The following is a 27,568-nucleotide window of genomic DNA, read 5'->3' on the forward strand; positions in this document are numbered from 1 at the left end:
CCAAGTGAAACAACAGTTTTATTTTAGGCATAAAAGTGCATGGGTTTCTGTCACATAGGATAAAGATGGCCCTAGGGTCCTAGCTTCTAAGATAAGACTGTTTATCTTAGACACAGCTTTTATCACAGCTTTTTGGGAAGTGAATTAGAAAGGGAGCAAGACACAGCTTGGAAATAAAGTCATTATTTTTGCTGGAGAGTTGTAATGAAAGAGAAGAGGTTATTCAAATCAGCGTACACATCACAGAGCCTCAAGGAAGATGAAAGTGATGTGGGGTAAAATCGGTCTAAGTTCCTGGTCTTAGCAGTGACATTGGCCTTCCAACAGCAAGGACTTGCCCCTAAAGAGGCAGCAGGGTCGATTCGGCAGTTTTGACTAGAGTAGCATCTCGGGGCTCCCCCAGCTCCCTTTCTGGATCCCAGTTCAGTGCCCCCACCCTTCCCCGGAAGAGCTGACAGAGGGCAGGGTCTACGTCATGGACACCGCTACTTGCTCGATGAAGCTGGCCAGGTTTACGTCCCGTTCTGAAAGGCCCGCACACTCGTGAGTGCTCAGGGTGATGTGGACCTGAAACAAAACCAGAGATTCCAGACCAGCTGCTTCCACCAACTGAACCCACGAGCAGGCGGGAGTCACCAGCTCCCGGGCTCAACCACACTATGAAGAGCACCTAGGCACACTGGCTCTCCCCGGGGCTGCCTTCCTGACCAGTCTTTAACAGGGCAAAACTGGCTTCTATTACATCTCCATAAACAGTGGTGACTGCAGCACAGGATCAAAAAGAAAGATCCAAATATCAAGAGCAACCTAAAAGCTAAAGACAAGACTCCAGACCAACTTCAACTCCTAAACACTGTCCATTTACAGACTGTCTCTTCCAACCGTAATGTTTTAGAAAGAGTCCAGCACAGCGCTTGGCGCATGGCAGGCATTTAATGACTGTTTCTGTTCATTCAGCAGATAGGCTGACCTTCCTGGTGTGCCTGGGCATTCTAAGTTCAAGATTATTGCTTTTTCATTCTTCTATATCTCAAGAAAAATTTCAGCCCTTGAGAGCGATTAACAATGAATATGCCTGGTTCCCACAGGTTTTCCTTCCTTGGGATTTGCCTCCTCAACGTCTACTTTAACCACACATTATCTCACTAGTGTTCTAGTTTGCATTTTTTTTTTTTTATCTGTAGTGAGACTGAATATTTTCCAGGGGCCGTTTATGTCCATTCTAGGAAGGAGATGAAAGGAACTGGAGCTGATACTATGTCAGGGAGGAGGGCCCACAGGGAAGTCCAAGGGAGAGGCCCTCAGAGTGAGTTGGAGTTCAAGGCATGCATCACTCACCTTGTTATACACGTTAAACCATTCGGGATGGTGGTCCAATTTCTCAGCCTGCAGGGCCACTCTTGTCATGAAGCCAAAAGCCTGTTTAATGAAGTGAGACCCAGGTTAGTATTCGGAGAGAAAGGACAGCTGGGCTCCCTTTATGGCCAATGTGAGGCCCAGAAGGAAGAGGATAGCCCCGCTCCCTACAAGGTGACCTTCCCAGCTTTAAGCATTCCTCCTGATGCCTTGCCACTAGTTCTGAGGCTGGAGTTTGAGGTGGTCCTTCTGCAGCAGAAAGTCTTATCACCAGGACCACTAATAAGGTGGAAATCCCAAAGAGGTTTTGCATCTTGGCCAATCTTTAGGTTATCTACTAAAATGTCTTCAAATAGTCACCTGTTTCCCACTTGAACTGTCTCCTCTTAGGACTATTTCTAAAAGTTCCAGGCATGGAGAGTCCAAGGCTACCCTGGTGGCTAAAGAATCTGCTTACAATGCAGGGGACCCAGGTTCGATTCCTGGGTCAGGAAAATCCCCCGGAGAAGCACATGGCAACCCACTCAGTATTCTTGCCTGGAGAATCCCACGGATAGAGGAGACTGGCAGGCTACAGTCCATGGGGTCGCAGAGTCAGACACGACTGACCGACTCACACACAGAAAATGGAGACAGCCCAGGACCTATCTTCAGCTAAACTGGATGAAGACAACTAAACTGGATTAGCCCAGCATCTTGAGAGTCTTGGCTAACAGGACTCTCAGGGAGGGGACACGTTCTGGAATGTGACCCAGTCGGCCCTGGTCTTAGAACTGTGTCCCACCCGTCATACCCGATTAAAGTCTTTGAAATGGAACTGCTTGAAGATGGCATCCCGGCCTTCCAGCTCGTTCCACCCCACGGCCCGCAGGTTTGGCAGCAGCTGGTCCCTTTCCTCAGCACTCAGCCTGTGTGCTTTGCCAGCCTAGGAGAGGGAAAACACAGAAGCTCAGGGCACTTACTTTTTTTTTTCCCTTTAAACAGGACAAAAGAGAGAGCCCTGGGCCATTGGGGAAATTTAGCCAGCCTCCACTGGTGGCCGTGGTGACACAGTCAAAGGGCAGCTTGTCTAACGCAACAGACTGGGAGGCGGGGCTCTGGCTCGGGCACTGATAGGTTCTTAGAGAACAGAGTCCTGAGGTGTAATGCCAGTCACCGGGGCAGAGAAATGTTCCTCCCTGCACCTGTCCTCAGAGCTTTCAGAGGGCACCCCTCCATTTAAAAATCAGGTCTCTTTCTTTCATGAGAGAATAAAAGCAAATCCTACTGTTACTGTGTACTGAAGAGGAAACTGAGGCCTGGAGAGGGGAAATGACTGTCCCCCTCTCCCCAGTCAGTGAAAGCACAGGCATCATTCTCAAGATGGGTCCATATCCCTGGGGATTGGCAAAGGAACACACTTAAAACATGTTCCAGGAGATTCTTAGCCACTGGCACTCCTTACCCCACCTTGTTCCTACACAGCCTCTGGTTCCCAGCTGCCAGGCCTATGCTTCTTTTATTTGCACCTTCTTTTCTATTCTGTCAGCTTGAGCCAGAGCTCAGGCCCAAAGCAGGAGTAACTTGGCCAAGGGCAAACGGCCAGGGCAGTGCCTCAGCCTATTTTCCTATTGTGCAAAATGTCCCCAGGGCAGCCCAAACTGGCACCATTCAGGCCATGAGTGGACCCTTCTCTTGGAAAACAGAAGAAAGGAAAGGTCCGTTCTCCAGACTCTTCAAAAAGATCCAGGTGGAGGAGCTTAAGGGATCCCAGAATTTAGGCCTGTGAAGTAGAACTACCCAAGGATGGACATCGTTGGGTACTAAACTAAAAGTGAATTAGTTAGGTCTGGGAAAAGAATATGAGGGAGGTTAATTTAGTTTTGATAAGGCAGCCTGCAAACTGGAAGCCAGGTGGCCTGGGGGCACTCATTTCTCCTGGCTTGAAGGGTAAAAGGTAGGAGAACTGCCACTTTAGGAATCAGCAAGGGGAGCCAGGAGACACTTAACTCCATTGTTATTTAGGGGATATTATCTGCATTTTTAAAAGGAGACTTCCTGGGGCAAGCAGGTCTATGACAGGCCTTCAGGTGTGGTTAGAACTGAGCAAAACACAGCAGGGTTCTGGTAACTCAACAGTTTTCTCCCTCCTAAAAAGCGTGGGCTCTCTCTGGACAGATCTGGATGGGTCTGTCTCCTCTCCTAGGCTCTGGAAGATGAGCAAGGACAGTTGAGATTTGCATCACCATTCAACCCAGTCTCTCTTCCAGAGCCTGGCCCAGTCTCAGTGGCTGATAAGCCTGGTCTGTGTATCCAGGCAACCAGATGGCAGCTAAGGCATCAGAAGCTACCACCTAGTAGGCGGACTCTGAACGGAGTGCATGGCTACTAGCGGGCTCCTAGGAGGCTCCCCTTTCTCTTTAGAGTCTTCTGGAATCCCCACATTTCACAGCCTGGGGCTGAACTGACAAACCCCTCCGAGATCTGGGCTCAGAGAGGGAGCAGGGGTAGTGTTTGCTTAGTAAATCCCAGGCCAGCCCTAGGCCTCTGGGGGTGTGCAGAGGGGTTACTGATTACCCACGCCCTGCAGCGGCGGAGCCTGGGTGTGCCTCACAATCGGCCCACCCACCACCTCCCCTATGTTCAAGCCAAGGTCTCCCAAGTGCCCTCCCAGGTGTCACCACAGTCCCAACTGCTCCTGATGCTTTGCAGCCTAACGTTTTTGCTGTTCAGTAAAGGTCTGGGTCTAGAAGCTTCCCTTCTTGCTGCCCTGCAGGTTCACCTTCATCTCTATAGCTGAGCATAGGGCCTGACACTGCTCCCAGAAAGCTCAGCCTGGAGGGCGTGTGATCCTGAGCAATCACGTCCCCACTGCCGGGCACAGGCCTCAAACTAGGCGCCAGAGGCTGGCCCTGAGGTCCCGGCTCCGCAGAGGGGGCTCAGCTAGACCTCGTGCCCAGAAGTGCAAGCGAAAAGGGCAGTAAACAGGCAGGCAGAGGCACACGGGAAATTCAGCCGCCCTCCTTTGCAAACCCACACAGGCATCGGTCTCCTCGCCGCTGCACCCGGCCCCGCGCCAGCCCCCAGTGTAAGACAGGGCCGCGTCTGCGAGCTCACTATGCTGCCATTCCCCATCCCCGCCTCACCGCCCCACTCCCTGCCCGAGGCACCGAGGTCCTGAGCGGACTCCGGCCTGGGCTCCCTCCTGGCTGTCACTGAACCTGCCACCGCCCGTCTCTCGGCCTCAGTGTCCCCGGCGGCACCACCGCGGGTAGGGTGGAGGCGGGACCGAGACCCCGACTCCCCCCGCCCGGCGCGCGGCTGCCTCGCTAAGGCCTGGGAGGGAGGCTCCCCCGCACGCCTAGCGCTGTTCTCTGGCCTGGGCGGGGATACTGCGCGGGCCCCTGGCCCTCCTCCGTTCCTCCCGCGCGTCCGCTCCTAACCCGCTGCCCAGACGGTGGCAGCGCGTGAGCCCCCTTACCATGCCGGACGCGGGGGCGGGCAGCAGCAGCAGCAGGTGGCGGCGGGGTCCACTAGCGCGACGCCTGGCGCTCTGGGAAGCCGTCGGGCGGGGCCACGCTCGGGCCGCCCCGAGGCGGGAGCGCGGCCGAGAAGGAGCCGCCCACCGGTAATCATTAACTACAGCTGAGGTTCCCTTCCAGCACTTTCCTCGGAGGCAAAGTTACAGGGAGCTGGGGCAGTTAAGGACGCTGGCTCCAAACGCGGACTTCAATATTTGCATTGCGCGTTGCTGCTTCCTACTATGTGACTCTGGGCGCGAGATTACTTTTTCTTTCCTACAAACACCTCATTGAGAAATTGACCCCCACGATAAACTGCGCATATTTCAAGAGTACACTTCGATGCGTTTTGACGTAGTATGCATCTGTGCAACCATGCATCACCACGTGGTATGCATCACCGCGATGAAGATCATGAACATAGCCATACCCCTAGATTGCCTCCTCCTAACTCAAATAACTCCTGACCTGTTTCCCTATAGATAAGATTGCATTTTCTATGTGAATGGTTTGTGAATGATATGTGAATGGACATAACATTCCATTCTTTATATCTGCCTTCTTTCACTCAGCATAATTACTTTGAGGTTCATCTATGCTTTTGCATATATCAATAGTTTCTTTTTATGGCCGAGTAGAAGTTATTTAATAGTGTTACATTGTGTTGGAAATGTTAGTTTGTTGGACATTTGGGAAATGCTACTATTTGACATTTGGGTTGTTTCCGGTTTTTTACTATTAGAGGTAAAGCTGCTGTAAACTTTTGCGTTCATATATGCTTTCGTTTTTCTTTCATATGCAGGGGTATATGCTTATAACTTGTTAGGAAAACTACCAAACTGCTTTTCAAAGTGGTCAGATTATTTTACATCCCCATCAGTAGTGTATGAGACTTCAAGTTCCCCTGCACCTTCACAGGTACACAAAAATTTGCCGTTCTTTTTAATTTTAGCCATTCTAATTGGTATGCAGTGGTATCCAGTGGTTTTGAGTTTCCTTAATGACTAATGATGTTAAATACCTCTTTGATTAGGGACAGAATAAAGGGATAGAGTAGGTTATTAAATAGTTAATCCCACGAGGGGATTGTAAGTAGAAAAAAGTATAGGAGACCCCTGTAAGTTAATGATTACTCAGGAGAGCAGGTTTGCTTAACCACAAAAGCAAGTAGGCTTACTTAGCAGCAAAACCATGGAACAGAAGCATAAGACATGCCCCCAGACAATGAAACAATGGTGGCTGGAGACCTACATCCTGCCCAGGGAACTCAGTAAGTTAATGATCCCTAGGACATGCTATCTGCACAGATTTAAAAAATCCACAATAATTTGTGAACCTAACTTAACCATTCAGGGAAAAGAAAACTCCCTACCCAACCTGGAGGAGGAACTGATGATGACAACTGATGATGACATCTATTCAAGAAAGACAAAGACGTTCTCCTTCCCACTTTTCCTTTGATTATAAACCTGTAGCGCATTAACTTCTGGGGAATGGCATCCTCTCTCCCACATGCTTGTAAGCCTCACATTATTTATTCTAATAAATCACTTCTTATCCATCACTTTGCCTCTCACTGAGTTCTTTCTGTGCCGAGACTTGAAGAACTGTGTTCCTGGAGATCTTTGGAGCCCCCGAAACAAGACCACATGGTTTCATTTTCATGTGCTTATTTGCCAATGACCCATCTTTGGTGGATTCCCTGTTCAAATTGCCCATCCATTAACAACAACAAAAGCAACAAAAGTTGAGTTTGTTTTTGTATTGGGGTTTGAGAATTCTTCATTCTGCATATGAGCCCTTTATCAGATATTTTTGATTTGCAGATATTTTGTTTGCATTCTCACAATGCTTTTCAAAGAGCAAATGTTCTTGATTTTGATGAAATCCAGTTTATCAAATGTTTCTTTTCTGGGTTGGTATTTTGATGTTGTAACTAAGAAATATTTGTCTAATCCAAGGTCACAAAGACTTTTCTATTTTTCTTACATATTTTATAGTCTAGGGTTTCATTTTTTTAGAATTTGTAGTGGTTTTTTTTTTTAAGTTGGTTATCAGGACTTTATATCTCAACATTGTTAGTTTTAGATACTGCAAATATCTCCTCCCATTTAGCCATTTGTACATAACTTCTTCCATGATGTCCTTTGTTGGCAGAAATCCTATGTTTTGGTGTAATAAGATTTATATTTTGTCCTCTACTTATACATTTATGCTTTTGAAGATTTACTTGACAAATCACTGTCGCAAAAATATTGTCCCTTTTCCTTCTGTTAATTTTATAGTTAGATAAATTTAAGACCAAAGTATGAAAGATCCCTTTGGTATGCAATGTTAAGCAAGATGTTATTTTTAGTCACCAAGTTGTGTCCAACTCTTTGTAACTCCATCGACTGTAGCCCACCAAGTCCCCTGTCCATGGGATTTCCCAGGCAAGAATACCCGAATGGGTTGCCATTTCCTTCTTCAGGGGATCTTCCTGACCCAGGGATCGAATCTGCATCTCCTGCTTGGCAGGTGGATTCTTTACCACTGAGCCAGCTAGTCTACAAAGATGGCCCTCCAGTGAAACTTGACTCCCAGATTCCTGCCTTATGACTTTTGATCATCAACCACTAGTCGCAGGAGTGAGACTTGTTGGCTGCCTTGTCCTTCCAATGACACCTGACTGCAATCACATGGGAGACCCCAAGCAAGAACACTGCCCAACAAAAACCAGGCAACTCAGAGAAAAGTAGGACATTTTTAAGCCACCAAATGTTGAGGTCATTTGTTAGGCAGCAATAGATAACAGGACAAATAGATTCCTGAATAAAAATTGGTCCCTGAAAGTGGAGTGTTAAGACCAACCTCAAACAGGTAGCATCAGCTTGGGAACACTGGTGGGTAGAAGATGGAAGAGAGGTTTCAAAGACAGGAGAATTTAGACTTCCTAGGGTGTAGTCAGCCGGAAAGAGTGTTGCTCCCACACTAAGGATGAGAAAAGCCTGGAGATGATACAAAGTCATCACTTTTCTTCAGCATGCCAGGGAGTTGAGGTCACAGGGCAACCATGGGAGGCAGGATGCACAGAGGGGTTCAACCGTGCCAGGCATGAGCAGGGAGGGGGAAGACACAAGGTCTCCATAAAAGTGGGTAAGAAGAAATATAAAATGTTAACATGTTGGAAGCCAGTTGTGTGCTGGCATGCAGTCTTGAACAGCTGGGGTCCTGAGACACAGGGAGAGTTTGCATACATGAACAACTTTTATTTATGGACCTCCGCTGAGTGCTCAGGAAAGAGTGGGGTAAGGGAAAGAGATGGGAGCAAATATCCCCTACTCCTGCTCTCCCTCCTCCCCAGATGAGCAGCAGATTGGCTGCTGCTGTGGGAAAAATGCCAAAGTGCAGTCTTCTCCAAATCCTTGTCTTAAAGGAGCAAAAGCCATTAAATCACTAGGAGAAGGCCAACAAATCCTGTCACTCCTGGGACCCAGATAAAGATGCATTGTGGCTTCATTTCCTGTAGGGGGAAAACAAACAAACAAACAAACACCTCTGCCCTTGGGGAGGGGCAAGAAACAGTCTGGGCTACAGGATCCTATGCCAGTACCGCGAGAGGTCAGCTACCTCTGGGAGAAGCAGGAAACCCATACAAGTGCAGCCAGAGACATGAGGCAGTCTGGCTGCCACAGGAGTAGGGGTGGGGCAGGGATGGGCAGGAACACTGAGAAAGCTCCAGCATCCAGGGCAACAGAAAGCCCAGCCCCTACCATGAACCTGGGTCTAGTAATGTACCACCGGGAGAAGGGCAAGAATGTAGGGGGCATGTGGAGAGACACCTTCTTCCTGTGAGATCATTAGGGACATGCCAGTTGGTACCACAATGAGATCCCGCTACACACCTCTTAGAAGGACTAGGAAAAAAAAATTGTTGTTCAGTTCCTCAGTTGTGTCTGACTCTTTGTGACCCCATGGACTGCAGCACCCCAGGCTTCCCTGTCCTTCACCATCTCCCGGAGCTTGCTCAGACTCATGTCCATCGAGTCAGTGATGCCATCCAACCACCTCATCCTCTGTTGTCCCCTTCTCCTCCTGCCTTCAGTTTTTCCCAGCATGAGGGTCAGCTCTTCCCATCAGGTGGCCAAAGTATTGGAGCTTCAGCTTCAGCATCAATTCTTCCAATGAATATTCAGAACTGATTTCCTTTAGGATTGATTGGTTTGATCTCTTGCTGTCCAAGAGACTCAAGAGTCTTTTCCAGCACCACAGTTCTATGGCATCAAGTCTTCACTGCTCAGCCTTTTTAATTGTCCAGCTCTCACATCCATACATGACTACTGGAAAAAACATAGCTTTGACTTTTGCAGGCGAAGTAATGTCTTTAGACCTTTGTAGGCAAGGTAATGTCTCTGCTTTGTAATATGCTGCTTAGGTTGGTCATTGCTTTTCTTCCAAGGAGCAAGCGTCTTTTAATTTCATGGCTGCAGTCACTGTCCACAGTGATTTTGGAGCCCAAGAAAATAAAGTCTGTCACTGTTTCCATTGTTTCCCCATCTATTTGCCATGAAGTGATGGGGACTGGGTGCCATGATCTTCATTTTTTGAATGTTGAGTTTTAAGCCAGCTTTCTTCCTTTCTTCCTTCACCTTCATCAAAAAAAGATGCCACCTGATAATCCCATGCACTGACAAAAATGTGAGGTCACTGAAGCTCTCATGTGTTGCTGGTGAACAAACAAAATGGTTCAGCCCTTTGGAAAACAATTTCACAGTTTCTTATGAAGTTAAACATAAACTCATAAGTCAGCAATCCCACTCCAAGAAAAATGAAAACAGGTACGCACACACACACACAAAACCCCTATATGCAAATGTGTAGAGCAGCTCTGTTTGGAAACAATCCAAATGCCCATCAACAGATGAATGAATAAACAAATGTGGTCCGTTCATACATTGGAATACTACTCAGCAATATAAAGAACAAACTGCCAACCCATGCAACAACATGCAAGACTCTCAAAAGCATGCCAAGTGATAGAAGCCACACTGAAAATTAAAAAAAAAAAAAGAAATAAAAATAAATCATCTGCTTTCAAATAACACGCATCCAATGATTAAAAGAAATTTACGGAGATTAGATGCTGTTTGTGTACACACCGGGCCTTGTTTCTCCTCCTTTACCCGCAGCGTCTCTGCCAGGGGTTGCGTGATGCGTTCCTATCACCGCTTCTGGCCCTTTGTCTTTACACCACCTCACAATGCTGGGTGCGTCTGCAGAGTGGGGGGTGGAGGTATTTCCTGAAGGAATTTCTATTACAAGTAACTAACCTAGACATGGGTATAACTGAGAATCATTCATTCATGTATCTCTCTAAACCCAAATGAATTGTATCCCCAACTCAACTTGCCCTTAATACGATCCCCAAACATGCCCGATGTTTAACACAATCAAACATGAGGGATGTGACATAAGGAAATTTAGAGTGCCAAAAGACAAGGGGCTTAATCTATTGCATTTAAAATATCTTTTTTTTTGCATGAAACTCAGAAACCATGAAAGTAAGGCTGGAGGTCACCTGCGTAGTTTCTCTTTGCATCATGCCTTTCTGCCTCACTCTCTACCTGAGGATATTCTCTGCCTGTAGGAGGCACGCTGTCCACAAAGTGAGAGGCATTAACACACCCACCCGCCAGCAACAAATGAGGGTGGGGCTCAGTGTGCAAATGTCCAGATGCGTGCCCTGTTCTGGTGTAAGCAGCCTCCAGGGTCCCAGCGCTACCAGGCTCTATGCCCCTGGTGACACCCTGGTCACTGCCGCCCATGCTCTTGATTTTCCTCCCTCTCCACTAACCTGCCTGCTGGCTCCTTTTTTTCCCCCCTTAATTCAAGATTATCCTTTATTCAAGATTATCCTTGTAACAAGTCAACAAGAAATGATAACCCCTCATTTGGGCTTCCCTGGTGGCTCAGTGGCAAAGAATCTGCCTGCCAATGCAGGAGACACAGGTTTGATCCCTGGGTCAGGAATATCCCCTAGAGAAGGAAATGGCAACCCACTCTAGTAATCTTGCCTGGGAAATCGTGTGGACAGAGGAGCCTGGCAGGCTACAGTCCATGGGGTCACAAAAGAGTCACACATGACTGAGTGACTAAACAGCAACAGCCCCTCATTTATCACATATGTAATTATTTTCTCTGAATCCTGCTTGCTTTTTAGCTCAGTGACAGAAAAATGCATAATTTTTAGTCAGATCCTCCAGACTTTTCCTTTAGAGTTTCTGAGTTTCATGCCTTGCTTCCAGAGGACTTTTTCCAGTCCTAACAAATGTTTGTCTTTACTGCCTTTTTAGTACTTTGACAGTTGGTAAAAAAAAGTGTTTAGATTGTTATTCTCTCTGGAATTTACTTTGGGGCATCATGTGAAACAATAACAATAACAACTTATTACTTTATTTCTCAAGAGGATAAACAATCATCGTGTACTACTTTAAAAATACATTAACTGGTCCATCTTTTCCCCACTGATCTGACTGCTACTTTTGCATTATGCTAAATTCCTGTTATCCCTGTGGCCTGGCTCTTGGATTGTTCATTCTGCTCCTTTGATCCCTCACTCCGCCCTGTTTTAATTACTCCGATTTTATAGCGTGTTTTGATATCTCGTAGGTCAAATCTCATCTAGTTCTTATTCTTTTTCAAAATGTTTCTGGCTTTTCTTGCTTGTTTACTCTTTCAGATGAACTTTAAAGTCAGCTTGTCAAGTTCTATAAAAACCCCTTTAGGATTCTGATTGGGAATGCATTGAATTTATAGATTTAATTTGGGAAGAATTGACATCTTTGTATTACTGAGTCTTCCTGTCCTGGAGCGTGATATATCACTCCATTTATTTAGGGCTTCTTTATGTCCTTCAGTAAAGTTTTATGGTGTTTCTCATATAGGACCTGGACATTTCTCATTAAGTTTATTCTTCGGTATTTTATAGTCGGGGTTAGCCATTGTGCATGGGACACTTTTCTGATCACGTTTCTAAATGGCTATTGCTGGGTATATGGGAGAGGTGTGAAAGCTGATGCTATGTTGTCTCCAGCCATGCTGATGAACTCTCTATTTAGACTAGTATTTTTTCTGCGGATTAGAAGAACTTTGAATGAACCATGCCTGTCCCACTGGGGATGGGCCTTCCTCAAGAGCAAAAGGCTCTGGGTACCCGGATGGCAGTTAGTTGAACGCACTGACCCTGTAGGGCTTCAGTGGGGACTGCTGTGTGAGCAGGGCTTTCTAGTGGATGGCCTTTACAGCCCTTCCAATTCTGAGCTTTCACAAGCCCATAATTCTGGTTGCTATGTCCCTCTTCATACACTGTCTCCCCAGTTGCATGATAATCAAGGGCAAGTTCCCCTCCCTCCTTTCCCTCTTCCCTGTACATGTTTGATTTCCACATACCAAGCAGTGTGCCAAATGCCAGAAAGGTGGGAAGGAGATATTGAGGTGATGGTTGCAGGTATCAATGCGTCACACTCTTGGGAATCAGGCAGTGTCAATTAAAATATTCTCAAACGAACTTAGAATGTGGCAGAAGCTCTCCACCCCAAATGACTGGAAGGGCAATAGATACTCTGGGGGCTCCTCCTCTGCACTGTCCCCTTAGGGGTTCTCTAGTGGGTGTGGTGGGAACAGTAAGCAGTTCTGTCCCTCAGGGGATAGCTGGTTTTTTTGCCTTTACATCCCAGGCTCAGCTGAGCACCTGGTTCAGACAGGCACTTAATAAATGTTATCGAATAAAATGAGGCATGAGAGACAGGTTAGGAGCAACCAGGGCTCCCGGGCACTTTTGGAAGTGGCTGCTGGTTTTCAGGATGAGGTGGCCCCTGGGGTGTGCTGAATGCCTCCAGACACAGGCTTCTCACTTCCTTAAGTCCACCCCCCTCTGGGACAGTTTCAGCCATCTGAGTGGGAGTTCTTGGTGACGGGCGAGGGCTTTGTCAGACACGTCCAGCTCTCTAAAGGCCACATATGACCAATGGCTACCATACTGGATAGTAAGGACTAGACATTAGAAAGCCCTAATTTCTTTTATAAGGGGTCAAAACCTGTCATCTAGAAAAGAAGTCAATCTTCCTTCTTAAGGAGAGAAAGGAGTTTTTGACAATAAGGGTAGAAACCAAACACAGAAGTTCAGTTCTTAATGAGTCTCTGGCATACTGAGACCCAGGGCCTTCTTGCAAGGACCCCCTGGTCTAGAGATGGAGGTGGTCATACGGCTAACGGAGGTGACAAGTGCCCTCATAGAGGGCTGCGGCCGGGCTGCCGCAGAGTGACACGGAGGAACTCCACATGCGGGTGATGGTGAACTGTGTACAAAGAAGCGATGTTCACGGCATGCCTTGAGATTGACAAGGAGTTGGCCAGGCTTAGAAACAGGGGGTGTGTATGTGTGAGTGTGGGAGTCAGGGTAAGGTGTATGGGCTCTTCAGGCAGAGAGGGTGGCCTGAGCAATTATCAGGTGGCCTGAGGCCAGGTGTGGCCTGTTCCTTAGGTGAGTCTTCATCAAGGCTGCCCTCGGGATCCCAGTCAGAGCTGGACCTGGAGGGGTTGGGAGAGGCTGATGGTGACAGGCTCTGCACGTTTCTGTGTGGGCTTCCCTCCTAGAGCCTAGTTCAGAGCTCTGCTCAGTGATGAGGGGGAGGGGGAAGCAGGAGGCTGAAGGTGGTGGGGAGGGGATCCAGTTTTGCTTCCAACCATCTCTGCAATGCTCCTTTCCAACAACAGGGGGCAGGATGACCTTAGGAAACAATATCCATTCTTTGGGATTTAAGCAGTCAGGTGAAATCCTAAGGTAGGTGAGACTTTTCAGTACTCAGTGGACACTTATGGAGCCTCAGGCTTTGTGCTGGCTCTGAAGACACTAAGACACTAAGACAAACCCCCACCATTTGCAGCCTGTGTCCCAGGCCACGTGGATTGTGGGGATTGCAAGGTAGTTGTGGTCAGGTCTGCCAGGGTAGAGGCCGGAGAAGTAGGACCAGCTTCCTAGAGGAAGCAATTCTTGAGCTGAACCAAGACAAGAAGTTGCCCTCTTGGTTGCCAGGATTAGTAAGACACACCACCCCAAGGGGACAGACACATGAGGCATGGCAGGAATAGCCGTATCTGGTTGCTGACTGTTGCCCCAGGTCCTAGAGTGGGGGTGCTAGAAACTGTGAGGTATGGTGGTTCTGTGCGGACAGCTCAGGAGGGTCCCAGAGCTGTGCTAAGAAGCTCCATCCTGGGGCAACGGGGAGGACCCAACAGAATTTCCTTAAAACATTTCAAAGTTTTCATTATGAAAATTTTCAAACATATACCAGAGTGCATCATATAATGAACCTCCCTCCATGTGCTTGCCAACAATGATCACAGTCTTCCACTTTTTCATTCTTTCTCCCTCCACATTAAAAAAAAAAAAAAAAGCTTTTTATTATAGAAAATTTCAAACACAGACAAAAGCAGGGAGCTAGGACAATGCCCTCTACCCAGATCAACAATGAACAATCTGCCGAGCTTGTGTCTGCTCTAGCCCTACCCATTCCTCCCCGCCCTCAGATTACTTGGAAGCGAACCACATGTCATTTCATATATACCTATTTTGGGATGTATGTTTAAGTTAGGGATGCTTTAAGAACACACAATTGCACTCCCATGCTCACATCTGAACAAAGTTAACAGCCATTCTTTGATTTCATCCAATATCCAGCCCAGGAATGGCCAGGATCAGATGAGCATTTCAGGAACGTTGTCCTGGCAGCACATGGAGAAGGAAGTAGAGGGGACTGGGGCCGGCACTGGGGCATCAGCCGGGAGACACGCGTGAAGGTCTGGAAGCAGAGCTATGGTGACTTGGCCATGACTAAGGTGGAGCCATGGGGGTTGGAACCAGACCCTACACGTCTTGTCACGTTAATCCTCACGAATGCCCTGTGAAGGAGGGTTTGTTTATAGGTGAGGAGACCACGGCTCGAGAGATTGAACTGCTCAAAGAGACGTAGCTATGAAGTTGAAGTTTGGAATCAAACTCAGGCTGGCTTGTCCCCGAAGCCCTGGCTCCTGCCTGCGGCCAGCATGGCCTCTGGAGTCGCAGGGCCACAGAACCCAGAGGAAGGCTGGGGGCAAGGGTGTGACAGAGTGGCATCCACAGACCCTGATGCCTCCGGGATGTGAGGGGCGAGGGAGGGAGCTGTCTGGTCTCCCGATTCCTGCTTTGTTGCCTGGGAGAACCTATGAGTGTGCAGTGGCGAGTGGAGATGGTGGTGTGGGCCAAGGTCCCCTTTACTAACTTGTGCAAGCGACACACCAGGGATTCCAACCAACTCTGCCTTCCCTTCCTTTTCTTTCCTCTCCTGGTGCCCTGCTCAGGCCTTGTCCACTCAAGGCCCAGCCCTTCCTCCCATGGGGAAGACTGACGCCCACCAGTTTCCAAGTGGATTGGTCGCCCCATTCTCCATATGAATGGGGGGCACCACGCTGTAGGCACCTCTCAGAATCCAACTTAGACGGGGCTGACTTAGTCAACCCTGGTGCTGCCACGGTCACTTTTGGTTGACCTCGTAACATCTCTTGAGGAACAGATCACGTTTCTTCCACACTTTCCACCCCACTTCCACCCTGCGGAATCCCCTGTCTGTTATCACGGTGGGTGACAGAGGGCTGGGCAGTTCTCTTAGGCATCTGTTCCTCCAGGGAACATCCCGCCTCCTGGACAGCAGCCATCAGGAGGGGTTGCCAGGGGCAAAGGGCACACAGATCTCTTGCCTGCCTCAGATTACAGATTGGGGAGCCAGGCATGGGCTGGCGCTCTGGGACCAGTGGCTTGAAGGAAGATGATCATAGCCTAATTGATGTCTCTTTGTGGCCCAGTGGCCCAGGGAGGCCAGGCAGTCGATGTTTATCGATGCCTGAATCAGACGCCTGTATACCCAAACCAGCCCGAATTGTCAAGTCGGCGTCCCCAGGAGCCTCTGTCATGGCTGCCCCAGGCAGAGATGTTAGGATGCTCCTTTATTTGCTCAGTAGATAAAGAGGTAGATGACCAGAGGTGAGGCCACTGTGTACCTAAGGCCTAAGGCCACTGTGTACCAGGGCCCTGGTCTTCTGCCTTATTACCTGTGTTCTTCCCTGTGCAGTGGGTCATCCAGACACGGGAGGGGCTGGGCAGGCTTGCCTCAACTAAAGGTCCTGCTGGGGCTCTGCTGGGCTGGAGACTGCTGGCATTCCTGGGGCTCTTAGAAACCTCCGGAACTTCAGAACCTGGGAGACTTTAGGGCTCACCTAGCCCAGCCCCATCCTCATCTAGCAATTGCAGAATAGGGCACAGGGAAGGGAGCCACCTGCCTTGTCACCAGCAGACTGAGGATCTCCCCCTGGTCTGGGCCGCCCCGTTCATCCTCACTGTCTTCCTCCAGAAGCTCCTATGGGCCAAGGGAGGGAGATGGCCACTCTGGCTGCTTCAGACTAAGATCCTCTCCCTCTCCTGCTGGAAGGACTAGCAGATAGTATCTTCTTCTCTCCTCTAGGTACTGGGCCCACCTCAGTGCTCCCCTGGATCCTTCCGGCTTTGGGGTGGACGTGGGCAACTGCTGCCATGGTTAGAGCCAGGGGAGTCCAGAGACCTGAATTCAGGCCCTTTACCTGACCATGGCTGTGTGAACTTGTGTAAGTCACTTCACTTCTCTGAGCCTCCATGTCTTCACCTGCTCAATGGTAATAATTCTACCAGCCCTGCCTTGATCAAAGGGGATCAAATCCTAAAGAAAACACTAGACAAATGTAAGGGGTGGGCCTATTCTGAGCTGGCAAGAGAGAGGCCACGAGAATCAGTGGGTGTCCAGAGCATGGTTCCTTCCTGGGCCTCAGAAGACTGTGAATACTGACTTCATCTCTGTTGCTGATTTGCTGTGTGGCCCCGGGCGAGTGGCCTAACCTCTCTGTGCCTCAGAAAAACACGCCGATCACCGTTTCTTCTTGCTGTGGTGCTGACCTCCTGGCAACAAGGGGAGGCTAAATGCAGAAGAGCTTTCAGATCCTTGGAGGAAAGGCCGTCCATAAAAGTAGCAGATTAACAACATCCAATAATCGCGCTGTCTGGTAACAAAAGTAATGCCGCCCTAAAGTCAGGCAGGGAAACCAGCCCTGTCAGCACAGAGGCAGCTCCTAGCTGGTCTTCCTCTCAGGCTCCAAGGGCTAATAACCCTTTGCATTTGTTTATGTGGGGCCTTGCCTCTGCAAACCAACCACTAATTAGCTCTTCCATGGCGTGCCCAGGAGGCAGGCAGGAAGGGCATGGGGCGATGAGAGCTAAAGCTCTGGGAAGGGGGGGGTCTGGCCCGGCCACCCAGCCAGTTAGGGCAGGGTTGGGCTGGGAACAGAAGGCTCTCCCAGTTCTCAGCGCCTACTTTGGTCCCTGGTGAGGTGAGCAGCTGGGCAGAGACTTTGAACTCTTTGGGCCTCAGTTTCCCCACCAGAGCTGCCAGGGCAGGAAGGGGTGAGGCATCATGGGGTGTGTGGCCAGGTTGCCTGCTGGCTCACCCACCGTCCTTTCCTCTCCGCCCCCCACCACCCTTCCTGCCCTTGATGCCTGGGGCTGGACCCTGAACCTGGGGTCCCACCTAGTGTCCTCTCTGTGGCCAAGTCCCCTTGATGGAGGCTGGGAGCCAGAAGGGCTGTCGCGTGACTCTCTGAGCCTCAGTTTCCTCATCTGCATAGTGGGGTTGTAACTCTCACCCTGCCAGCCATGGATGCCCAGACCCTGGGCTCGCGAGCTGGGTGGGGGTGCACTGGGCAGCCCCCCTCTACAGGGCACACAGCCCCTCCAGCCCGGACCAAACATGTGAAGGTGAGGCCAGAGCCTCGGCCTGTAGCGGGGGAGAAGCGGCCTTCTCTGTCTCCCTCTCATCCTGGCTGAGGCCTGAGGGAGCTTCCCTCTGGGTCCCCGGCTCCTTTCTCTCCTCTCTCTTTAGACGACTGCTCTCATTCTGTCTGCCTTTCACCGCACAGCCTATTTTTAACTTTCAGCATTGGGGGAGGGGAGCAAGGGCACAGGCGTTGGCTTTTCCCTCTCCCTTTCCTTTGTCTCGGTTCTTCTCCGGCCCTCCCCCCAGGGTCCCCGCCTTTTCTGCCCTCCCCACAGCCCTCCTGTCCTATCCCCTCATCCTCTCACTGCCTCCCGACTCTCTGTCCTTCTCCTCTCCCACCCCCACCGATGCTGTTGGCTCCTAGGGCCCCCCTTCCCCCAGGGCTTCTCCTGGAGGGGGAGCAGTTCTTGGATAGCGCCCATTCTTGCCACAGTCACGCTGGACCGCTGGTGGCTAATCTGGTGACCCCTTTGGGGCAGCAGCTGGCACAGTGACCGCTCCCCTTCTTCTGGCAACCTGGTCTTCTCTTGGTGTCTAAGACTTTGAATGCTTCCAGGCTCCTCCCTGTCTTCTAGACAAGCCTTGTGGGCGCCGCTCTGCTCCTCCCTTACCCGTCTCAGTCCCTGCTGTTTGGGTGGGGCCGATCCAGCTCTGGGCTTCAGAGACCCTGTGTGACCAGGCCTGGCCAGGGGGAGCCTGTCCTGGGGTTTTTGTTGGATCAGGAAAAGGGGTCTTTCCTCTTGGCAGGATGGTGGGATGTCAAATGGAGCTGCCAGGGCTCCTCGGCCCCCACAGGGAGAGGCTGCCTGAGGAAGAGGCCAACAAGGAGGAACATAGAAAGTGTGATGGAGGAAGAGAGTCCCAAGCCCTCAACCTGGAGAGCACCTGGACCCAACTCTTTCTGATGTTTTGGTCACATGAGCAATATATACATATGTTTTTTTCCCTGAAGCCATTGGTATTTATAACTGAGGGAGGTTCAAAATGGAGGGGATATATGTATACCTATGGCTGATTCATGTTGAAGTTTGACAGAAAACAACAAAATTCTGTAAAGCAATTATCCTTCAATACAAAATAAATACATTTTTTTTTAGAAAAGGAAAAATTGAAAAAAATAAATAAAGAGAGTCCTGACTGGCTTGCCATCCTGGCTTCTTGTCCCAATCCACTCCTGTCCCACTTCCCCAGGCTATCCTAGGGTTCCTCCTTCCCTATGGCTGAGAATTCCCAAACACCCAGGCCACACTACATTTCTGGGCTTCAGCCTGTATCTTTAGCTGCCCTGAAGCTTTTGACACAAAGACTTGCAGAGGCACTCAAAACAGCATGTCCCAAACTGGACTCATCCTGTGTCTTCCAGGACTTTCTGACTTGGGGATTAATGCTCCCTTCATTCCTTCCACCCACCCTTCCATCTACCCATCCATCCATTCATCCTTCCTTCCTCCTTCCCTCTCTCCCTCCCTTCCTTCTTTCCTTCTATCCATCACTCTTCCACCCACCCACCCATCCATCCATCCATCCAACCACCCACCCATCCCTCTTCCTCATAGCTACTATAGTGATGATGATAGTAACCTATGTTGATGGAGGCCTTGGGTCTTTCCAGGTGGCTCAGTGGTAAAGGATCCACCTGCCAATGCAGGAACTGCAGGAGATTTGGGTTTGATCCCTGGGTCAGGAAGATCCCCTGTAGAAGGAAATGGCAACCCACTCCAGTATTCTTGCCTGGAGAATCCCAAAGACAGAGGAGCCTGGAGGGCTACAGTCCATAGGGTCACAAAAAGCTTGACACAACTGAGTGACTGAGAGCATATGAGGGGCTTACTCGGTGCCAGGTACTGGGCTAATCAATGCACAGCTACTCATTTAATCCTCAAAACAAGCTTATGACATGGTAGTATTATTACACTGTCTAGAGATGAGGAAACTGAGGCAGAGGGGTTGATGATTTACAGTGAGGAAGTGGAGAGCCAGGATTTCTCATTGCTCAGGACAGTCTTGGGATTGTCCTGCACACCCCACTTTTCCTGTTTAGGTGGTCACCACATCCTGAACACACTTGGAAGTGGCCACTGGTTTTCAGGATGAGGAGCCCCCCAGGGAGTGCTGAATGCCTCCAGTCATGGGCGCTCAGACCCTGAAGTCCACACCATTCTGGGATGGCTCTAGCCATCTGAGAAGTTCTTGGTGATGGGTGGGGACTTTGACACAGGCATTCAGCTATCTGAAGGCCCTTGTTCAGCTAAACATCTCTGCCCACCTACCGCTTGGCAGTCTGAAGTCCCCCACCCCCTCCCTTCTTGACGATTCAGGGCAGAGAGGCTGGAGCAGGGGGAGCTGGACAGCTCTCATTGCTGGCTGCCACGCCTCACTCCAGATAGTTGCCCCCCTAGGTGGGGAGCTGTCTGTGGATGTACCGCAGGAAGCTATGCCTGGGGGTGACTTGAGGGGATGAGAGACCTGGAGCTCATCTTGTGGTCCACAGTGATGAGTCTCTGGGTGGACGTGGGGTTGCTCTGGGACCTGGGGGTGGCATGGGGCAAGCCTGAGAGCCAGGGTCCTGCGCTGAGCCAGGCTGTTCCACCCCAGGTGGCGACACTGCCTTTGGGCCAACGTTGCTGTCCCATCCTGGGGAGGGAACAAGGGAGCTGAGCATGTGTTGGGGCTGCCCAGGGGGGCGGTGCTGAGGCAAAGGAGGAGGACCCCTTCCTATGTGTGGGATGGATTTGTTAGCACCTGGAAGGACTCTGCCCCAAGAGGTCAGCATGGTGGCCACAGAGAGCACCACTCAGACGTCCCTTGAAGGGGGTCCCGTTGGCCCACCACTCCTGATAACTGCACCTTCAAGACCTGCAGCAGGGTTTCCCCCAGGCTTCCTCTCCCAGGCTGCCCTTGGCCAATGGCCAAGCACATTGAGGGCACTAGACCAGACCTCATTTGCCCAGCACAGGTCCCCTCCCTTGGGCAGTCTTTGCTTAGGGCCTCCCTCATCCTAGCCAGGACATTCCCTGGGTTGCACTGAGTCTGGGGCTCAGTTTTCCTGTACATAAAATGGGAAAATTAAAACCCACCTTGGATATTTGAGAATAACCCAGGAAAATGTGTGGTAAGTGCCTGGGACAGTTCGTGGCTCAGCATGGCTCTCCCTGACCATCTGAGCTGCCTCTCCCCTCCCCTGGCTGCCTTGGGGTCTGGCTCAGGGCTGAGCACACAGGAGATGTTTCAAATCCAGGTGTTGAAATGTGAGGAGCTAGCGGGAGGGGCTGCCCAGGCGGGCTCTGCCATGTGGAGACAGCGATAGTTATGTCAGCGTACAACTGCGCTCAGAAACACCGATTCAGCACTCGCTTCCGAGTGTAAAGCTCTGCGGGGCTGGGAGGCCGGGGTGCAGTGAGGGAGAGAGGAGCAGAGAGGCGGTGGGGGAGCGAGGGAAAGAAGGCACACAGGCACAGAGGGATAGAGGCTGAGGGAGAGGAGATGAGGGATACAGAAAGAGACCGGAGGGAGAGACTGGCTGAGAATGGAACAAAGACAGGTGGAGAGAAAGTCAGAGAGTTTAGAGAGGCAGAGAGCCAGGAGAGAGTGTGTGCAAGCTCAGGGAATGGAGAGGGAGAGAGAGACAGAGGTGCCAGCCAGGCTCCCTGTGCCCTGACCAAGTGGCCCGCCAGAGGGCAAGCGAGAGACTTCTTTTTGAGTGAAGACCTCTCGAGGCTGTTGTCTTCTGGATCAAGGGCCATATCCATTCATGATCTCATCAAGAGCCGGCAAAAGGGGTCCACAGCCCGGAGCTAGCAGTCGAGGAGTGGGCTGTGACCTGGTTGATGGGGGTTCCGGGAGCCCTGGAGCTACGTGACAAGCAGATCACCAGCCCCTGAGAGGGGCCGCGCCTGCCCCGGCCTGTTGTTCTGGCCATTCAGGGAACGCCCCTGAGTGCCGGGGTCCCTGTGGGGGTCTCAGCGGGCAGAGGAGGGGCACTTGTGAATGCACACAGGAAGCAGGTCCCGGCGAATGGAGGAGGAGGACGGTGAGTGACCAAATGTCCAAGGCTCTCTGGGGTGGAAAAGTCCCCTCTTATCATCCCACCACCTCGGTTTGGATGCCTCCACGGTCAGCCAGCTCCCCCTTCCCCTAATCAAGAAAGCCTGCCCTGATGCTGAGAAGGTCTTTGCCAGGCTGACACTTTCCCTCTGGTCTTAGCTGCTTGTGCTGGGGTAAGCTGTAAGCTAGCACGTGAGGTCACAGGGTTACCTGTGGGGAGAGAACCCTAGAACTTTTCTCTGCATCCCAAAGGGAAGCAGGGGTGTGTCTCTTTGGATCTCTTATTTGATCTCAGGGCCCTATTGCCCCAGAGAAAGCCTTCCAACTGATTCGTTTATACTGAGATGCTTGGAAGTTACTTTGTAACTTCCTCTAAAGAGGGCAGCTTGTAACCCAAAGGGACACTTCACTGGTGGTGGAATAACAGGCAGTGGGGAGTGGGTGGGGAGAGATTTAGATGGAGGCGGGCTCTCTCTGGCTCCCATTTCCCACTGGAATCTCTTCCTTTCTATAGTAATTGGAGGTTTTCGGCAGGTGGGGGCCATTTCTTCTGTTTCTTTGGTGTCCCCCATCAGGGTCAGTGAGCTCCTCTACCCTCACCCAGGGGGCTTCCTGTGAACGGCAGGAATGGAACAGTAAGCACAGTTTTTTTTACCCATGAACCACAGCACCAAGAAAGGCCCAACCAAGGTATGAGTCCTGACTGTGGGTGACTTGCTGTGTGATCGTTGGCACATCATTGCCTTCTCTGGGCCTCCATTGCCCACCTGGGTAAGGCAGGGTTTGGACCAATGGTTTTTGAAGGCCCCTCTAGCTGTTGTGATCCAAGGTTCTGGGTCTTTGACCCTTCTCAAATTGCCAATTAGCACCTAGGCTAGGCTCTGAGTGCAGCAGGACAAGCTAGATGGACTCCAGAGGACCCAGTAGCTCTAGGCCAGCCAGGCAACCAGACTCCTCCATTTGAAAACAGTGGACGAGATCTCAGAACTGGAGGCCTATGGACTCTCTTATCTTACTCCCTCAGTGACAGGTAGAGAAACCAAGGCCTGGGTACAGAGGTGGCTTGGTCAAGTCCCTCTGCGTGTTAGTTTTGGGTAGGAACTACAAATAGTTCCTTCTGCCTCTCTGTGCAGTTGGTTGGGTCTTAGGGGTAAATCCTGGTGTGCACCCTGGTGGAGGTGAAAGCTGAGGCAGGCTCGCCCAGGAAAGCCTCTTCCAGGGAGAGGCTCCAAGGGGAGGGGAAAGGGTTAGATTGTGTACCTTGCCCTTGGCCTGTGCACCCCCTGCATTCTGAGATTCTAGAAGCCTGGGCAGTGTCTGGTGTCTGAGCTGGCCATTCTGCACTTGGTCTCTGTGTGAGTGATGGAAGACCCCACTCCTGGAGCTATTCTGTCCCTGGACCAGCAGCTGGACTAGGCCAGACTCAGCTGTAAATCACCCATGGAACTGGGCTGGTGGGGATGGTTTATGCATCTCAGGCACCTATCCTGCAACTCAGAACAGGCAGTAACATGTCATCTTAATGAGACTGCAAATTTCCTTGTCACCCAGGAGGTTGACAGGCATGGCCATCAACACCTTGCTTGTCCCAGGCCCTGCCAGGGAGTGTGTGAGGAAGGCAACGGGACGTGGGGTCCAGCTAACCAGACCTGGGAGAGAGGTGGGACTGGCTTGACTTTGGGCACCCCCGCTCCCCAGGCCTCTCTCCTCTTTGACAGCTGCTCCCACTGCCCTTGAATATGCTGAGTGGATTTTCCTCTCCAGATCTCCACTCACACTGCTCCTGACACCGGGAACACCTCTCTTTTCTTTTCGATTATCCAGATTCTTCTTTCAAGGCCTAGGTGAAGACCTCTGCCTTCAGGAAGCCTCCTGTGGCCAGCCCAGCTGTAACCCTTAGACCCCTGGGGAGGTGGTCCCCATTTACTTTCTAACTCCAGTAACCAGGCTGGGGTGTTGTCTGAAGCAAGAGAACAGAAAGACTCGGGAGGCTGCATCCAGGCTCAGCTGGAAAGAGAAATGTGATTAGCGATGTCTGCCAGTGTCAGGGGAAGGAAGACAGTAGCCCCTCCTGTTTGGTTTCCCTGTGGAAGCATCTGGGCCATGTGGCCATTTATCTTAAGGTCTGTGCACATGTTGATGCTAAACTTCTCTCATTTCTTTATCCTCTATCTGCCTAGGAGTGATACAAGCTCCTGGTGGCAGGCACACTGCCCACACTTTCTGTGTCCCTTAAACTGCTAGGCACTCAAGAAGACCCCTCAAACCCTAGTCAGATGGAAAGGCAGAGCGTAAAATGCTGGCACTTTACCTGGAGTTGGGAAGTAATTCATAGGGTATCAGAGCCATTTACAGAGGAGAGATCTGGGGGGTGCAAAGTGGAACGTGTTTCCTCAAGATCCCAGAGGGAATGAGTTCTGGGAAGGTCTCTGTTGGGCACAAGAGGTTGCCGGATTGCTGAGGGGTGTTTCTCAGACCAATGGGGGCAGGTCCCAGCATCCAGCCAGGCACTGGGGTCCTAGGCTGCCTCCCTGGCCCTCGTAGATGCGCCTCTTTTTCTCATCTGAGGCTTGGAGAGCTTTCATTAGCGCAACATCCTCCCACATATGGGAGCCACACCTGTCATTATCCCCATTTTACTGATGGGAAAACGGAAGGAGCACCGGGTTTATGGCTGGACCCCAGGGTCCAGCCCCTCCAGCAGGTCCACAGCTGGAGTGGCTCTGGTTCCAAACATAGGCTGTCTCAGCTCAGGCCCGTCTCCAGGCTGGTTGACGAGGCAGGTCTCCTCTTACAGATGCTGATGTAGAGTGTGTGAGTTAGGAAGTCACTTACAGGCCATTAGTTCTGAACCCCTTGTGATCCAGATGAAGAAAATGAGGCCCAGAAAAGGCTGGGGCCTGACCCCAGGCCACACAGCCTGCCCTAGTGAACAGGCTCCCTGACAACCTGGTCTCCCAAGGAATGCAGAATAGAGGGTGGGCCAGGTTGTATACCTGGGCCTTTGCTGGGGTCCCCCTCTGCCCAGGCCCCAGAACATTAAAGAGAGGAACCTGCAGGACTCGTGCCTTGGCAGCCTGCTCTGGGTGTTGTGACTCTAGGCCATGCCTTGCTTTCCTACCAACTTAGATACTTGGACATCTTCCCCATCCTGTTAGGGTAAAGAGAGCAACTCCTAGGCCTGGGGGGCAGCGTGCAGGCCAGGCCACAGGCCTGGGGCTCAGGAGGGATGCTTGGGGCACCCGGCCTCTGAGCCTTGCTGCCTCATCCCCAGATGAAGCAGGGTCAAGCATCTCCACAGTCCATCTTCAAGTTCTCACTATGGTACAAATGGCTGATGGTAGAACGTTTCCTGAAGTCACGCTGGCAGGAAGGGGAAAGGAGAGGTTGGAGGCGGGAACAGGATGCTGGGGGTTCTGAGATGTGGGTCACGATGTGGTCCAGAGAGCAGGTCTGGGCCAGATACTCCCTCCCAGGCTGGCCTTCCTCCTCTCCCTCCTTCCCTCTTTCTCACCTCCTCTGTTCTCCTACTGCAGCTGTTAATTCAGTCCTCCCCTCCGCATGGAGCACCGTGAAGAGCTGGCCTTCAGCCAGATTTGCATTGGTGGTTTATTGGTTTAATTAAGCGGGGACTGTAAGCAGTGTCCCCCTCCATGGTGTGAGCCGGGCAGGGGCTGGACCGGGCACCCGTAGGGCAGCTGACGGGCATTAAAGACAGGGAGGCTGCTGACATCAGGGCAGTCTGATTCAGGGACCTATGCTTCCTGTGACCTTTGTCCTTCTGTCCCTTTTGGACTCTATCAGAAGTGACATTGCAAGTGGCAGGGACAGCTGAGTCAAGCCCGAAGCTTCTGCCAGGGAGAGGGGGCCTCAGTGGACAGCGGGCAAAGGGAGCCCTGGCCCCCCTTCAGCAGCCCCTCCTCCTGCAGACGCCTTGCTCAGTACCCTGGAAAGGCTGTCCTTTCGTCCTCTAAACAGAGCTTCAGTTTTGGAGGCCTGTGGCATGCTCCCTGTGCCCACTCTTGCCTGGCATCTCCAGATGCCATCATGGGGCAGGCATTTGCTGCATCTGCAGAAAAGGCAGGAGTGACTGGAAATGACCTCCTCGCTCCCCGCCCCTCCCTGGCCAGGGAGCATAGGCCTGGGGAACCGTGCGGCCTGCCTACCAGCTGCCCTCTTTGGGCCTCCATCTTTCTAGATGTAAGTAAAAGCTGAAGGCAGCAGCATCTGAGGGCCCTGCTGATTCCTTGGTCATCCTTCTTCTTGTGCCTGGGGAGCCGTTCTTATGCCATGGAGTGCTAGGCCCTGGGCTGGGGGATTCTCACATTTCTAGGGTCAGCCAATCCTCACTCCAGCTTTGGAAAGTAGGCAACCTCATCCCCACCTTAGAGACGAGCAACTCAGAGAGATTGAGTGACCTGCCTCAGGCCACACAGCCCTTAGTGGCAGAGCTTGGTTTGAGCCCAGCCAGCCTTAAGAGGGGGGACAATGATGTTGATGTATTTCCCCTCCCCACCCTATTGCCACGTCGGCCCTTCCAGTCAGTCACAAGACTCTCCCCTCCTCCCCAGAGCTGGAAGAAAAGGTTGGCCTCAGGGGAGCAGGAAGGACCCCGGTGGGACAGAAATGCTACAGGCACCCTTTGGTCCCGCTTTAGGGAGAAAGATGGAGGCCCTGGGTTGGTGGTGCCAAGTTGGCCGCATTTCCCACAGGGAGCCAGGAACCTGGATGAGGGGGCTGGGGCTCTGCAGAGTGGCTTCTTTGCAGGACTGGGGCTGGATGCATGGACAGGCTTTGGTGGCTCAGAGTCTGATGGACCTGGCAGGGTCCTTGGGGCCCATTGCCCAGATGAGAACACTGAGGCCCAAGGTCACACCATCTGGGTGGGGATCTCCCAAGGAGAGTCCAGCCTGGCCCTCTGCTGACCCTCTCCCCATTTATAGCCCCAGCCGCCTGGAGCAAGGTGGGCACCGAGCAGGTGCGGGCGCCCGCCCCACAAGCCTGTGTCAGCAGTGTCTGTCTCATGAATTCACAGCTGCTGGCAAACATCTGCTCCGTCTCCCACCCTGGCACCATCTGCCACTCCGCCTGCTCAGCCTCTCTATATAGCTTTCTCAACTTCTCTGTGTCTCTGCATCTTCCTCTCTCCTCCCTTGCTCATTCCCTGAGTGTCTTAAAATTGGTCATCTCTGCCTTATCCACTGGGCAAGGTCAAATGGTCCAATGCCCAGGATCTGGGGAGGGGGTGTAGAGCCAAGTGTGACAGGCCAGGCTTGGGGACTTCAGGGCTGGGAGCTCTGCCATTCCCTGACTGATGGCCCTGAGCTTCCATCTCCTCATCTCTAAAATGGGGAGAACAGTTCTCACCTTGGAGGGCCGTTGAAGGGATGAGGGCTGAGGACAGTGCCTGGCACTTTCCAAGGCTCCTTCTGCTCCACACCTAGGTCTAGACTTACTGCCACAGTCATCCAACCTGCCCATTCCCCAACCTGGACGTGCCCAGGGATCCTGGGCAGCCCTGAGAAGGTACAGATTCCCAAGCCCCGTCCTCCCAGCTGGATCTGCCCAGCTGGATCAATCATGCCGTATCCTTGCCAAGATGTCCCTGGAAAGCTGTTACCCGCCTCTGGTGCATTAACAGGAAGGGCTAACAGATTGGGGTCCTGGAGCCACCACTCAGCTCACCCAGACTTAGTACATGTCTGCAAAATAGGAAGAATAAGGCTTTCTTCATAGCTTTGATGCAAGAGGTCCTGCAAAGCCCTCAGCACAGGGCCTTCTGTGGACATCACTGGG

At 51.4% G+C, this 27,568-nt stretch overlaps 1 protein-coding gene across 1 annotated transcript; it reads right to left on the reverse strand.

The window, feature by feature from the left end:
• Window positions 1-27,354, reverse strand: PCBD1 (pterin-4 alpha-carbinolamine dehydratase 1). Its single transcript, XM_045165533.1, has 5 exons — window positions 27,140-27,354; window positions 4,817-5,015; window positions 2,150-2,281; window positions 1,339-1,419; window positions 1-567 (listed from the first exon to the last, which is right to left on the reverse strand). Exons 1-5 carry the CDS (start codon window positions 27,352-27,354, stop codon window positions 469-471), a joined length of 726 nt encoding a protein of 241 aa, XP_045021468.1. The 3' UTR covers window positions 1-468.
• Between the last annotated feature and the right edge of the window lie 214 nt (window positions 27,355-27,568).

The sequence above is a fragment of the Bubalus bubalis genome, chromosome 4 (genome assembly GCF_019923935.1).
Source record: "Bubalus bubalis isolate 160015118507 breed Murrah chromosome 4, NDDB_SH_1, whole genome shotgun sequence".
In the NCBI taxonomy this organism is placed as follows: Eukaryota; Metazoa; Chordata; class Mammalia; order Artiodactyla; family Bovidae; genus Bubalus; species Bubalus bubalis.